The sequence below is a fragment of the Rutilus rutilus genome (assembly GCF_951802725.1).
Source record: "Rutilus rutilus genome assembly, chromosome: 21".
NCBI lineage: Eukaryota > Metazoa > Chordata > Actinopteri > Cypriniformes > Leuciscidae > Rutilus > Rutilus rutilus.
In genome coordinates this window covers 25,240,170-25,255,326 of record NC_140226.1, presented here as the reverse complement: position 1 = coordinate 25,255,326, position 15,157 = coordinate 25,240,170, and the positions used below count along the sequence as shown (strand labels likewise).

General features: G+C 38.2%; 1 protein-coding gene across 1 annotated transcript in view; it reads left to right on the top strand.

The window, feature by feature from the left end:
• Positions 1-14,719, top strand: part of prox1a (prospero homeobox 1a) — a 41,372-nt gene extending 26,653 nt beyond the window's left edge. The window contains exon 5 of the mRNA XM_084393991.1: positions 10,743-14,719. Coding sequence (XP_084250117.1) covers positions 10,743-10,928 — 186 coding nt within the window. The 3' untranslated portion in view covers positions 10,929-14,719. The remainder of the gene's footprint in view (positions 1-10,742) is intronic.
• The last annotated feature ends 438 nt before the right edge of the window (positions 14,720-15,157 follow it).

Sequence of the window (15,157 nt, the reverse complement as noted above, 5' to 3'; positions counted from 1 at the left end):
ACGTCATGTGATATAAAGAGTCACTGTGGTCAGATGATGCAGACTATTGTCTTCAAGGGCTCTTGGTCACAATCTATCTTCCTCTCTCTAATTAGATCATACTGTCTGATGGACTGACACTTACAATTACAACACTTATTTTACAGGAAGAAAAACGATCCTGCAAAGTCTAATTTAGTCTAGGTGTATTTATTTTGACAAAAAATAAAACAGAAAATTAGAACAATTACAAATATAGAGTAGCCCTATATAATACAAATAGGATATAAAAATACTTCTATGCTTTAATATCAAGAACAATTGGTTTAGCAGTATGCCGCTAACAGCCTCTTATACTCGGTGCTGAATCAATTCATCACTGGAGAGCTGATGGATAGGAGACTATAATGCATTTCCTCTTTTTTCACTACCGCTTTGCTATAAATGTCACGCTTCGCGGCTCCCCTTCACACAGTACCATCCCCAGCCGAACGTAATAGAGCTCTATGAAAACAAACTCCCATCATATTAGCTTAGTTATTACCATGCTTCACGTCAGAGGAGCTCCGGTAATCTAGTTATAGGACGACACTTGGGTTCTGTTCCCATTGCAGCCACTGATAGAATAAGCCTCGCACTCTTTATGTCTTTATTGAATGCACTTTAGGCAATATTTTAAAATTAGACTGGCAGATAGTGAATTTAATAGTAGTCAGGTTTAACTAATATTTCTTTTCTTTTACCTGCCATTTAAAGGGAATATCCATTCCCATGTCTTTTATAGATGAGATCACTCGCAGGGTCTGTGTGATTTCTTCTCATGCAACTCTTGTGGGAACTGAAATTCCTCAGCATGTTGGTTAATCATTAGTGGAGGTGACCTGGAGAACGCAACAGTACAGCACATTACATCCAATGGCCTTGACTGTACTTACCAAGGGACATTGTAATCGCTGCCATCAAATCTGCATTAAAGACTTATCTTTTGTTTGTTAATAGCACAAATAGCAACACCAACAAGGAGATGTAATTTACTAATTCATAATGGAAGGTGCAACGAAAGCACACCTATTTTAGACTGCTTCACTTACCAAACACAAAGAGTTTTTTCAGCCTAACTGTCTGGTGATGGCGGTTTAGAGGGACTTAAAGCCAAACTGCTGTAGGCACTCTATATTGTATATTACTCAGAGAAACAGAGACAGAAATTAGATAAGAGTGTGTGATGCTTTCAGGCAATGTTTTTTTTTTTTCAGACAAAATGACTTATTAATGGTCACTAAGTTGCACAGAGGGACCAAGCCCTGCAGTCTTCAGCACCAGCCAAAGAAAACTACTACTACTACACACACACACACAGAATAAATCATAGATGTATTACATACCGTTCAAGCTAAATTCCTTCCCTCACGCTATAAATTTAATGAGTGTTTCGTTTAACTACTTTAGGACTTAACGACTGCATATAATTGACTACTCAAGAACATCTTGTACACAACAAAAATCATTTTTAATCAGTATTTTTGTCTTGTTTTCCAGTAAAAATATTCAAATAGCTTTAAAACAAAATGAATTCACTTAAAATGTACTTAATAGTATTTAGATAATTGTAACAATATATTGATACCATATTATTGTTATTGTCGGTTTGGTTAATACTGGATGTATAATAAAACATTTATTACCAGTAATTTTACATTTCTACTACCTTAGCCGCCATCTAACGCCCACTTAAAGTTAATCGATTTTTTTAACGATTGAGATTAGTTTTTAGTCTTTTATTTTGAATTTATTTAGACAAAGCAACAATATTTTGATACTTGTTATTTATTGGTTATTGGCCATAGTATGAAAATAATCTATGTCAGCAAAATAAGTTTCAGAATTCAATTCTCTGAAAACAATTTTGTAACATTTCATTTTAAGGAATTGTCTTTACTGGAAACCAAGAAAATGAAAATGTATATGAAAATACCATTTAAATGGGTATTTTAGGACTAAGAACACAGGATGAACTTGACCGTGTCCCACCAGCAAGCATCACATGCTTCCTGCCCTAAAGTGTGACATTGTGGCACTGAATATACACTTCCTTTAATTGCCTCTCAGCGTTAAGTGCTGGCTGCCATGGGCTGGAATTCTGTTGTCATGAAGGGACCTGTGACAGAACATAAACAGGGCGTTAAGTAGTTTTTTAAGTAGGGCCTGCAAGCTTGCTGGAACTCCTTCCTCCTAAAGATAAGTTCCTGAAGTGGCACAAACGGAGAAACACCTGCCAGTGTCAGTGCCAATCTTTATAGCTCTCTACAAATAGTTTTTGATGGAAAGTTCTTCGTCGGAGCAGGCGGGCCTCCTTTTTTTCACCCAGACTCCTTCCATGTTCTCTCATGTCACCTTGTGTGCAGTCTGCTCAGTGACACCACTGGTGATTATGTCATTATTTTGCTCCAGGGGGTTCAAACACATCTGTAGCACTCGTGCACGGCTTTCTCCAAACCCTGGCACATCTCCCACCCGACCGCCCCGTCTATGTCTCCCTCCCTCTTCTCTTCATTAGTCTCGGTGCCAGATCCTTTCTTCAGCCAGACAAGAAAGACCCAACTCCAAGCTGCCTTTCTCCTCCTCCTGCCTGCTCCAGTCCTTAGGCCATTCTGTCCTCCATCTCCCCCCTCCTTCTCCTCCAGATGTCCCTCTTTCTCTCTTTCCCTCCCTCAAACACTCTCTTCTTTCATGGGGTTCAACTGCAATTTGAGACAAATGACTTCATAACCTTTAGCCCAAGCAGGTTTGAACCCAGACCCTCCTCTAGGTCAGAGACCTACTGCCCCTGAATTTTGAAGTGCACATGTCATTGTGGCATTGTTTGCTTTAGTAAATGCAGTGATATTGAAGGGTGAAAGGACAAATCCGATTAAGCATAATAAACATTCTTCATTAAATGAATAGTTCAACCAAAAATGAAAACTCATTATTACTCAGCCTCGTTCCAAACCTTAATGACTTTCTTTCTTCCATGAAACACAAAACAATACATTTTCAGTAATATACTGGTCCTTCTTTTTCAATGAAATACAATGTATTGAAGTATGCACTATATTTCTAGTCTTCAAAAGCCATCTGACAAATTAATGTGACAACTGTAACGATAATCTTTGAATCGGTCAGTTGGAGAACCAGACCAGTGTGATTTGTGAACAAATAATTCAGTTTTTGTGCACTGAATCAACCTTACATTGTAAAGTGCTGTCCCCAAAGTTCACATTACTTTTCTTATAAGCTTATTCTTTAAAAAAAAAAAAAAATCTAATTTTGTGTTCCATCAAGAAAAAAGCATGTAAAGATGTGTTTTTTTTTTTTTTTTTTCTAGCTGAACAATTTCTTTTATAATGCTTGTTTCATCTTCTGTGGAAAAAAAAAGCAAAAAAAAGCAAATGACCTTATTTAAAGGTGAGCGCAAATATATCCACTCACACACACACACTCACTATGTGCCAGCGTGCCTTGAGAAATGGGCATATGGTGCTTGCTCAAAGTTTTCTTAAGTATGAAAAATAGTTTTCATCAAGGCCAATGCAGAATCAGCAGCAATATGCGCATGTTTGTCCAGCATTTTCAGTGAGAACCTAGGCGTGCTTCAAGGTTGCCTGGACAGTTTGTGGAGCTCAGTTGCATCACAGTGGGTTTTGAAAGAATCTTTATCAGAGAGGGAAACATGCAATCTGTTTGCCTGATTGACACTCCAGCCAAGAGTTTATCAAACTGCAAGGTTTTGCTTTCTATGGGCTATTGATTAGCTGGAGCCGAATGTCCAGCGTTCAGTTTAACGTTTCTCGTTCAACGGGATGTTGTTCTTTTGAAGTTAAGTCTAGCTCCAGGACAAGCAGTGATAGAGAGAAACTGAGAGGCAGTGGGTGGGAGGTGAGAGGGGTGGACTCTTATGCTTTCAGCCCCCTGGCCTTGAGACTTGTTTGCGCTCTGTCAATCCATTATCTCCTGGAAAAAAAACTCAACCTCCTGCAATAGTTTAAAAGGTCTTTATTTTGTTGTTCTTAATTTCTTTCTACTGGAATATGTGCCCTAAAATATATATATATATATCAAACAACAGAATAAAGAACTTTGAGGATCCTTACCAGTAGTAAAAGGGAAGTGTTCGCTTCTCAGATTAAAGATCGAGATGGGGAAATGGTGATAATGATAAAGCATTTCACAGTTTCCTTACAATATAGGTTCATGATTTAGAAAAAAAAAAACGAAATTATTAAATGATTATTATTTGTGCCATATCGAAAGATATATCGACTTAATTTCAGTCATAACAATGTTGCATCATCATCACTGAAACTGTGAAATGCTTTAGATTTGTGAGATAGGCCTACTTTTTTTCTCCTCGACAATCTCTGAGAAATCTTACTGGCCAGCAGGTGAATTTATCACCTTTGACTGGACAGGTTGGCCTGAGCAAATATAAGCCGTAAGATACAACAGCTCCAAACAAAGGCAATATCAAACAGGAGCCGCAATGAAATGGAAAGTAGACTCTTCCCCTTTAATGATTAACTCTGGTGAGAAAACCAGGACTTTCCTCCGAAGAAGAAACTCTTAGCAGGGACAGAGAGTGGGTCTGGGTTTTCAGTTCCCCACCCTGTGGCCTTTTGAGATACAAACGTTTCACAGACCGTGTCTTCACCTGCGGTACTCGTCCATGACATTTCCCACACACAAGCATTCGCTCAGCCCTCCTTCCCTTCCCCTCCCCACGCAAGTCCTTGATTTGTATGGCAGTTATCAGGAGGTAAGTCTCTCCTCAATCAATATTTACCCAACAAACAGAGTAGATTCGAGGGCAGTTTGTATAGAGGGCCCAAGTGCACACGCAGTGGGGTGAATGAATGCTGGTTGAAGTACCAGGGCTGCTGATCATGACTGCTCTACATGTCTCCCCCCTCTTTCACCTCTTGTCTTATGTTTCTCAGTGGAGGGGCGATATAATATCCCTCTTTTCATAAGACGGTCTCTGTGTCCTCTCATCCTTGGCAACAGCAGCGCTGAGGATGCGGTGCTGCCAGAAAACTGATCAAGCTGGGGGGCAGGAACCGGTGGCCAGCTAGTCTTATTTGTAATGATACTAAATAAAACAAATCAGTTAAAAGTGATTTTTCAACACGGATTAAACTTAACTGGCGTAATGTTGATTATCACAGAAAATAATCTGGACTTGTCCCTCCTCTTAAAAATAAGCAAAAATCAAGGTCATGATGAGGCACTTACAATGGAAGTGAATGTGACCATTTTTAGAGGATTTAAAAGCAGACATATGAAGCTATTAATTAAAAACAACACTTTTGTTAAAACTTTTGTATTTGTCACTTTAGGGTTTATGACATTGGGTTGTCATAAAAAGAAAAGGTTACTGAGGTTTTTTTTTACACTAAAATCATTTTAACACATTTTGTGGCCATATATTGAAACAGAGTATTTTAATGATTTTGAATTGGCCCCATTTACTTCCATTAACAAAGGACAAGTCAACACTATTTTTTGTGACCACAAATGCTGTCAACTTAACTTGAACCCTGAACCTGAAATATCCCTGTTAATGTTGTTTCAGGTATATTAGTTTATTAATATGATGCATTACCATGAATAGCAAAGAACTGGAACTGCTGGAAGTAATTGAGTAATCACTTACGCTTTCACGCTTTTTCACATCATCTACAGCCAAGAAGTGAAACACAGCGTGACAGCGTGCACAAAACACGGCGGCCACCGGCACACGTAGTCTTTTCTTTATTAGTATTAATTTTCTCCGAGGGCTCTGTGAGCCATTTAAACCGTGCCTGCCGTATTTTTCCTCTCAACTTGTCTGAATCAGGAGTCCTAAAGAGGGCATATGAAATATTGATGTGGAATTGTCTGCCGTGCGATTCAGCTGTGTTTACCGCACAGCAGAGCGGCCTTAGAGGCTTAGCCTACACAATAGCCGTAACAAAAGAACAACAGCTGATCCGTGTGAGGCGAGGAGGTGACAAAACAGTTAAAGCATGCTGCTGGCTATGGGCAAGCAGTCAGCAGATGCAGACAAAAGGGTTTGTGACAAGAATAACTCTCTCTCTCTCTCTCTCTCTCTCTCTCTCTCTCTCTCTCTCTCTCTCTCTCTCTTTCCTCTGTCCCTCTCTCTCTTTCCAAGGCAAGCAGTCAAGAGGATCCAAAATACCAATACCCTTTTCTCCTTGACATTGTCTTCTTCCCTAGTCAGCATTTTACTGCCCTTTTATGGTAAAAAAAAAAATGAGTTAGAGAAATTCCTCACAGGAATATTCTTAGCAATGCAGCACTCCTGGGCTTTACCCTATGTTAGCGTCAGTAGCTACGCAAAGGAATCAGTTTTGATGTGAACACATCTCTGCCACAAATAGGATAAAGACAAATCTATTAGCTATAAAATCCTTCACATTAGCTCTAAACATCAGGTGCTCACCTGAATCACACAGTGCCCTATAAGACAATTTAAAGGGGACCAATGGAAGCCCTGATTTTCAATTAAAAGAGCCAATCAATGTTTGTTTGTTTTTACTCTAGGACTTCCATTAACATTAAAGGGATAGTTCACCCAAAAATGTTGTCATCACTTAACCCTCAAGTTGTTCCAAACCTGTATGAGTTTCTTTCTTCTGTTGAGCACAAAAGAAGATATTTTAAAGAATGCTGGTAATCAAACGGTTGATGGTTGTTATTGACTTCCATAGAAGGAAAAAAAATACTGTGAAAGTCAATGGCTAACTGTCTGGTTACCAGCATTCTTTAAAATATCTTCTTTTGTGTTCAACTGAAGAAAGAAACTCATACAGGTTTGGATTGGAACAACATGAGGGTGAGCAAATGATGACAACATTTTCATTTTTGGGTGAACTATCCCTTTAAAAATAAATGTAACTTCATGAAAATTATTGAAGATTAAAATGAATCAGTGAATCATTTTTGAACTAGTTCATTAAAATCAATCATCCAAATAAACCAACTCACTAAAATGATTCAGACTTCCCAACACAATTTGAGAGAGATATTCTAGCTGAGCATGTTTTGTCAAGCTACACCACTACTCGAAATATTGTCTTGAAAACAATCTTGACAATTTGGGAAAATTTGGTCATTCTCCATTCAAGTAGAAAGGAGATGTACTTATATGTGTTGTCTACATAGAGAATAACTAGCCTAAGGCATTACCAAGATGGCCACCGACCAGACTGACTTGCTTTTAAGGGACTTTGGGAGCATCCAAAAGAGACGGACTCCCTTCTGAGACCACACCAATTTGAGAAAGGCACCTCTATCACTTTTTTTCTTCTTCCTGTGTGCAATTATTCTGTTTATCCAGAAGGCTGCTGGCCATTGTCTGAGGGGGTGGAAGACTTATAAAGGCGTGAAAAAATAGGGGAGAGGGTATGTTGCGAGTCGGGGTGTTGGGGAGGTTGGATATCTATAACCTTTGTAATCCCCCCCCCACCACCACCACCACCTCTCTTCTCTTTTTCTTTCTCACCCCCTCCATTCCATGTGACATTCATTCATCAGCCAAGTGCGTTTGGCAAGCCCTTCGCCTATGAGCGCCGTCCCAGTGACCACTAACCTTGGTATGTCCTGACACTCGTGATGAGTATCTGCAGGACACAGAAGGCAAGCAGGCTGCTATGTCAGGCCTTTATTGTGTACTGCCGAGGCTGGGGACAGTCAGCATAATCAAACAAATGACCCCTGAAGGCTGTGCCCCTCAGGGAGGGAGAAGTAGAAGGAGACAGAGCTCTGGCCAAAAGCACTTGGGCAGGATTTTTTTTTATCTCCTCTTCTCTTCCCCCTCCCTTCCTATGATCTTGCCCCAGGAGAAAGTGTGGAGGAGGGGAGAAATTACTGTACGGCACTGTACAAAAATGTCACCCGTTTGAGACGGACAGAGTTTGAGCACAGCAGTGTTGCGATGATACTTTAAATTACAAGTAACTTTAAATAACTTGTAGTAGTACAAGTTACAAGTAACAGTTTCAAAGTAGTTCAACCACAGTCAAAGCCGCCCATGAAAAAAGTATAGTTGGTAACAAAAAGTAGCTACATTAAAGCTATATAAGGGAGCGATATAGCTAAAATATATAATTTATTGATCAAATATTTTATAAATTAAAATTTTATATAATTACACATAAATCTGAACTAAAATAAAACTAAACAACAACTTAACTTATCAGAAACATAGTGCCAATCATCACTATTAAACTAAATATTTATTCCGATGCCATGGAGTGCCATTAAACAGAGAGAAGATTCAAATTAAGTTTTGAATCAGTTCTTTAAAATGAGTCATCCAAATGAACCATCGCAACGCTATTTGAAAGAGACAGCTCTACGAACATTCAAATTAATCAATGAATCATTTTAACTAGTTCATTAAAATGAACTGCCAGAATGAACCAGCTTGGTTCACTGAGTGATGATTGAAATTAACTAATGTATGATTTTTTTTAACTTGTTCATTAAAATATATCCTCCAGATGAATTAACTCACTAGAGAGCACATTTTGACACCCTACAATGCTACTAACTTGTTACTGGAAAAGCTATGCTATTATGCTACACTATTCAGTTAGCAACGTCACTACTTTTAGCTATTTACTCCCTGGCCTGCACATCATAAAAGGGAGGTAGAATGTTGTACGTTACAGCATATAAACCCGATCAAGCCATCAACAACATTGAATCATACCATCTAGTTTAACTGCCATTATAAGTTCAGTATTTATAGCCATGCTATAATTTAATACTGCATCACAACCAAAAGTCAAGCACTTATGATTGTGGCGGCAGAGTGAAACATCTTCCACACTGGTCAAGGCCTTCCAGACAAGGGTATGCCTTTGATGACAGTATATTTAACACACTTAATGGAAAAAATGGAGCTGGGGATGGTGTGGGTCGCATGGATGAGATTCTTTGTCCTGACAACTGCTCACCTGGCAGGGCCTTTGAGAAGCAGTCAGGGTCTGATTGATAGTACTGACACCAAACTAAGCGCTGATCCCGATCCACGGGAGAGGGCTGCATTGATAAAAACCAACTATAGGACTTTAACCTTGCAGGGGAGGATGAATATTAGATGGTGCTATAAACTTTGCTGCAAATACATTGATTTAGGATGGTTAGAGTATAAACTGATCTGACTCTTTGTATCTGAAATGGATACTTCAACAGAAAAGTGGAATAAGAAAAAAAATCTGTTTTTGTCCATCTAATGAAAGTCAATGGGGTCCAATACAACATTAGACCCCACTGGCTTCTTATGACATTTACTATGATACATTGACTACTATGGACAAAAAAACACCAGACATTTTTCAAAACAACTAATTTTGAGTTCCAAAGAAGAAAAGGTTTCGCAAAGACATGAAGGTGAATAAATGATGACAGAATTGTAATTTTTCGGTTAACTTTCCCAGCTGTGCCCATCAATGGCTAGTGTTTTCTCTGTGGCCTATTGTAACACATTTAATACGACAGCATTATGTTTTTGTTTCTCGTATGCAACCTTTGTGTCTGTTTCTGTGTCCTCGTGCCTGCTTCCCCATCTGTGTTTGAGAGTGTGGGTGTTTGTGTGTGTGTGTGTGGCAGTAAGCACCGTGTCTGGGAAGTGTCTTGTCTAGCTGTAGGGGAGGTGGCTTAGTTCTTTGCCTGGCTAATCATCTCTATAATGTTAGCGGAGAGGAACTGTCACTGGTGCTAAAGAGATCACAGGGCCAGTCTACAGTATGCCCCCGGTCTTGGCCCTCTCTCACGAACAACAGCCTCACGCCAGAGAGGATGTGTTCTGGTTGTACAGAGCAAAATCCTAAGTAGTGTCCCACACACTAGCTGATTACTTTGGGAAAACACTGCCGTTAGAGATCCAGACCCTGTCCAAGAGCACCAATACGCTAAGTGATTGTTACAGAATCAAGTTTCTCTGGAACCCGATAAGAAACAAAGCTGAATGTAGTATTTTATGGGCTGCTATCAGTGGCAGAATCTTCTTCTTCCCCTTCTAGAAGTGGAAGCATATTGAGACAAAAAGACATTTTATGAGACATCTTGTGTCAAATAAAGGGAAGTCAACAAATTATGTTTCGCTCGCTCTAGGAAGTAGACTCTAAAAGAGGAACAGCTCAGGTAATGTTTAACCCAATGAGTTCCTCTTGGTTACAACCTCACAAATTCTGCCACCTTCAAAACATTGACTGTAAGGTGTTATGCAATGGTTTAAATTGTTTCAATTAAATCCGTGCTGCTTTTTTGACTAACCATTCAAAAGCATTTAAGTACTTTCACGTCCCCCAATGTTACAGTTAGACAAAATACAAAATACAAAAAATACAAGTGATATAAAAGATTTGAAAGACTAACTAACCAGTTAAGTTCCACTCCAACACGGGTATTCAAGTCGCCACCACCAAAATGTGTTTCAGCAACTGAAACAAAGAGGAATCAGTGTAGTGATGGTGTTTGGGGCTGTTTTCTATGTCCCCTCAGACTTGGCAGCCCAACGCTCCCCTATACACAGTTTCTGCCAGGAGGGTCTTTCGGCTCTTGGAAGGTCCCGCTTGAGCCTCAGTGCAAAAATCTTATTTTCTTTTTTTTAATTCTCTTTTTCCTTTTTCCCTTTATCCTCTTTTCTTAATCAGAGACTTGGGATTGAAACATAATATGTTTATTAATGTCATTGTCTCCTTGTGTATCAGCAGGTTCCGGAGCGATTCCTGGAAGTGGCACAGATCACGTTACGGGAGTTTTTCAATGCCATTGTGGCAGGCAAAGATGTTGATCCTTCCTGGAAGAAGGCCATATACAAGGTCATCTGCAAGCTGGACAGTGAGGTCCCAGAGATTTTCAAATCTCCCAATTGTCTGCAGGAGCTTCTGCATGAGTAGTGATTTGAATTGCTTACCAAGTATCATCCCTTCTTTTCGAGAAATCTTTACAAAGTAAGAGGTAGCATTCCTATTTTTGAGTCCCGGCTACTTTTGAATGACTTAGCTGTTAATTTTTTTTTTTTTTTTTTTTTGTGCATCTTTTTGGGAAAGTCTATAAAATTCTTGATTGTTTTGACTGTATTCAATCCTTACCCCCTTTTCCTTGCCTTTAAAATGGGCATTACTATGTTTACCACACAATGGTTAACAAATGGAACTGACACCCTGAATTTCTCTCTTTTATTGGTCATTTTTTTTGTTGAGGGCTTTGTTTTATCCCAGGATGTTTGCAATGTGTGATGGTTTTACTATTGCTGAATAAGACTTGCATTTGTAGCTTGTATAGATGTAATTATTATTTATGATTAATATAATTATTACCATTAATGTTATTCATGCTTGCTACAAAAAAAAAGAAAGGAAAAGAAAGACAAAAAATTGACATGTGGTATTCTTGTTTCTCATGGCAATGCTACAGAAAATAAATTATTCTTTGGACAAAAAATAATAATAATAAAGAGGGGTATACATTTTCTATGTGGGAAATTCATATATATATAATATAAATTTATATATATATATTTGATGTTATTCTTGAAAGGAACAGCATTAAGGTTTTTTTTTGTTTTGTTTTTTGGTTTAGCCATTCTTCCATGTTGGCTAGGGTCCAATATTCTTGTGTTTTGTGTCCACATTGATAGCACTGGCTCTAGGGAGGGAGGCCTACTCGTAGGTTTTTTTTTTCCTTGACAGAGCAGCCTCTCCTGTAACTAAGCAACATGGCCATTTCATACTGGGGCAAGCCAGTTCGGCACAAAAAAAATGGACGCCTTCCCACTGAGAAACCATTCTTGCTCATAAAAAGCACACTGTCACAACTGCTCGCATAAACACACACACACACATTACTCTCAAACATAGACGCTAATTCACAAACACAAACACGTGCCGCACGGCATCAAGACAAGAGAATGGTTGTTATTGTTCATTTTCTCCACCTGCTAGCTGGGAACACCTCTATAATTGGACTGTAAATTTGGTAGATTATCTCAAGTTTGGTTTACACAGTAGACATTTTGGCTGAGAATAATTATTTGAGCATTAGCAAAAGTTTTTTTTTTTCTTTGTACGTACTGGATTGTACATAGTTTATTTGTTAGAATTGTACAGATTTGCTTAATATTCACAATCATCTGATTATGCTGTGGCAGTGTACAGTTTATCAGTAGTGAAACCATGTTAAAGAGAGACATTGTTTGTTTGAGTTCAATTGTACATTTCTATATGAATCATATGAATTTCTTTGAGTTGCATTTTAGTAGCTTAGCCTGCTAAGAGATCCACGTAAATGTAACTGATTACAAAAATTAGCCTACCCTAGAGAAAAAAAAGCACAGTTTCTTCTCAAATCCGTGTTGACAAAAGAAAAGAGGGCCTTCAGACTCTTTGTGCATCCCTTCCTAGTTCATAAATAAGAGTCTGCAGTAGAGGGCAAGGGCTGGACATGTGATCTGCTCTGGAAGCCTGTGCCGTTTGCATTGGGCAAATCCAGCTGATGAATTGAAACGCAGGCCGGCAATTATTGTCAGCACAATGCCTTAAAAAACCTGCTGACTTCTAGATTAATGGGCACAAAAGAGCATGAGGTGCTGTCATTCTGTCGCCAGGGCTGGCATCATCCACAGCCCCCGGACAACGCACAAAACGCCAAGCTATTCACTATGCATTGTAAAGAAGAGGAAAAACAAACCCAAAAACAAAGTTTGGCCCTGTTCTCTTCTCAAGTCTCTTGCAAGGCTGTGCTGACGTACGTTCTCCTTTACATGCATTGTGATAAATAAACGATTCTTTCAAGTCGTGAGGAATTCTGTTATCACTATTGATTCATTTAAAGGTGATGCTCTGCAACATTTTCAACCCTAAAAGTGAAGGTTGTGTCATTGCAATATTTTAATTTGCGCATAAACCGGTGCTTAGTCAAATTCATCTGCTCATAATCATCTATACAAACAGGTATCGTGTATTTTACGCATTTATTGAATCTGATAATTGCCTGTGCCTAATGTTAATTACACCAGCAAATTATTTCTGTTTTTTAATAAAAGAAAATACCATAAAATGTCACAGAAATGATACGATTTGACTTGTAAATCCTATGAAGAGACATACAAAAAACAATATTATAGCACAAATTGAAATTGAGGGTTATATTCTCCTTCTTTTGAAAGAAAATGCCCTCACACTAATAGGTTCTAGGTAATGAACTACATGCAAAGTCCAACTTTTACAGCCCATTTGATGAAGAACAAGTGTGACGCTTAGTTCCCCATGAATCTGATGTACTTTGAGCCATTTAACGTAGCACAGAGGCAATACGTGTGCATAGGTGTGTGTGCGTGCTTACTTGGGCATGTGCGTGTTTGCAGGGAGTGTGTGATATACACGCATGATAGTACGTTAGTTTTAGTTCCCATAATGACTTCTGTTTATTTTCTTTTATCTATTGTTTCTCTTTTTGAACTTTTATTTGTATTTATCACTGTACTGCATCTTCAAGACAAACCAGAGTGAGGTTACGTTCAACATCTCAAGTCTTTTTTTCTTCTTCTTGCTATTATACTTCTAGAAGTGTTATGATGTTTTAAATGTTTCGAGTGGCTCTCGGTCGACTATTTTTCTCCCCTTCATCTCACCACCTCTTCAGGGTTGCCCGTCAAAGGTGTTCTCGCTCGGTCTGCATTCATTTGGTATTGAAATGAGATGGATCTGTTTGCGTGGTTACACAGGGTCATTTGCTGTGTTGCTTTGTGTCGAAAATCCTAAATGTAGCCGTGTACATTTCGCACTCCATTAAGGACACTCTATAGAAGAAGAAGAAAACCTATCTGAATAACCTTGATTCAAAGTTTGGGTATGAAGTACACTATTGCTACGCTATTGCTCATTTACATTTGACATAAGAAACTTTGTTTTTTTTTCATGCAATGGAAAAAAAAATTCTGTCATGTGGTGATATGTACAAATCAATTGCCAAACTCAGTTTGGGACTGTTTTTTATTACAAAGAAAGACATTACAGAAGAGAAAAGGAAGAAAGAAACTTTGTATATGACTATATTTCTGGGAGGGGAACAATTATTTGTACTGAATGCAATGTGTTGTACAAGACTCTTGACTCTTTGTAGATCTGATGCTGTATTTATGAGGTGTGTGCTCCCTGAAGGGTTTTAAACATGATTTCACTGGCTATGTAAATACAAACCGAAAATGAGAAAACACTGCCTTTCTATGATTTAGCAATATGATGTAAATAGCATTATTAGGCTTCTTTTTTTTTTCTTTTTTCTTTTTTTTGTATGAAAGGACTCTTTGATTCTAGTATGGTAATTCCAGCTGAAACTGTTACAATTTTCTTTAATACGTTTTGAAGGATACACATACATTGTTAACGGGATAGCATTGTGGATTTTGTTGTCAATTTGTCATACAGAACTTTCATAATTTATTGGTTTAATTTATCATAATTTATTTGGTGATGGTGTAATTTTGGTATTTCTGGGGATGTATTGTAATATTATTTGGTAGAAAGAGACCATATAAATGCCCTCCTAAGCTCCTTAACTCTGTAGAGACATAAAGAGACACATATGTCAAGGTAGCCATTGTAATTTCAGACACTGTAGTCATAAGAGACGCTTGATGGGGAAAAAAAAAAAAAAAAAAAAGGAAAGGAAAGAAAAAAAAAAGATGTACAAAACAACTTTTCTTCTATCTTGTTTGGGGAAAAAAATGTGTGTTTTGAAGTTTTTATTTCTAATCACTTAAACAGACTTTTACCTTTGCTTTTTACCACCTACACAATACAGTAGTCAAAGTGCCTCGTGTGCCTTCCATCTCCTCGGAACTGAATGTATGTGCAGTATATATGCAAGCTTGTGCAAAATAAAAACTAAGTCCTAGATCAGGTGTTTCCTTTTGCCATTTGTCATCATTTAAATCAGCATGGTAATCAGAGAAAAACCAAGGAGATTTGGAGTTGCCTGTGATGCCAGAAGATATTATATTAGAAGATAATATTTCAGGGTCAATCCAAGTTATTCGGTTCAACTCACCGAACAAGTTGATTACCATGAAAATTCATTTCAACTCATCATTTTCTTTTATAAAAAGCAAAAATCTAAGTTTCAG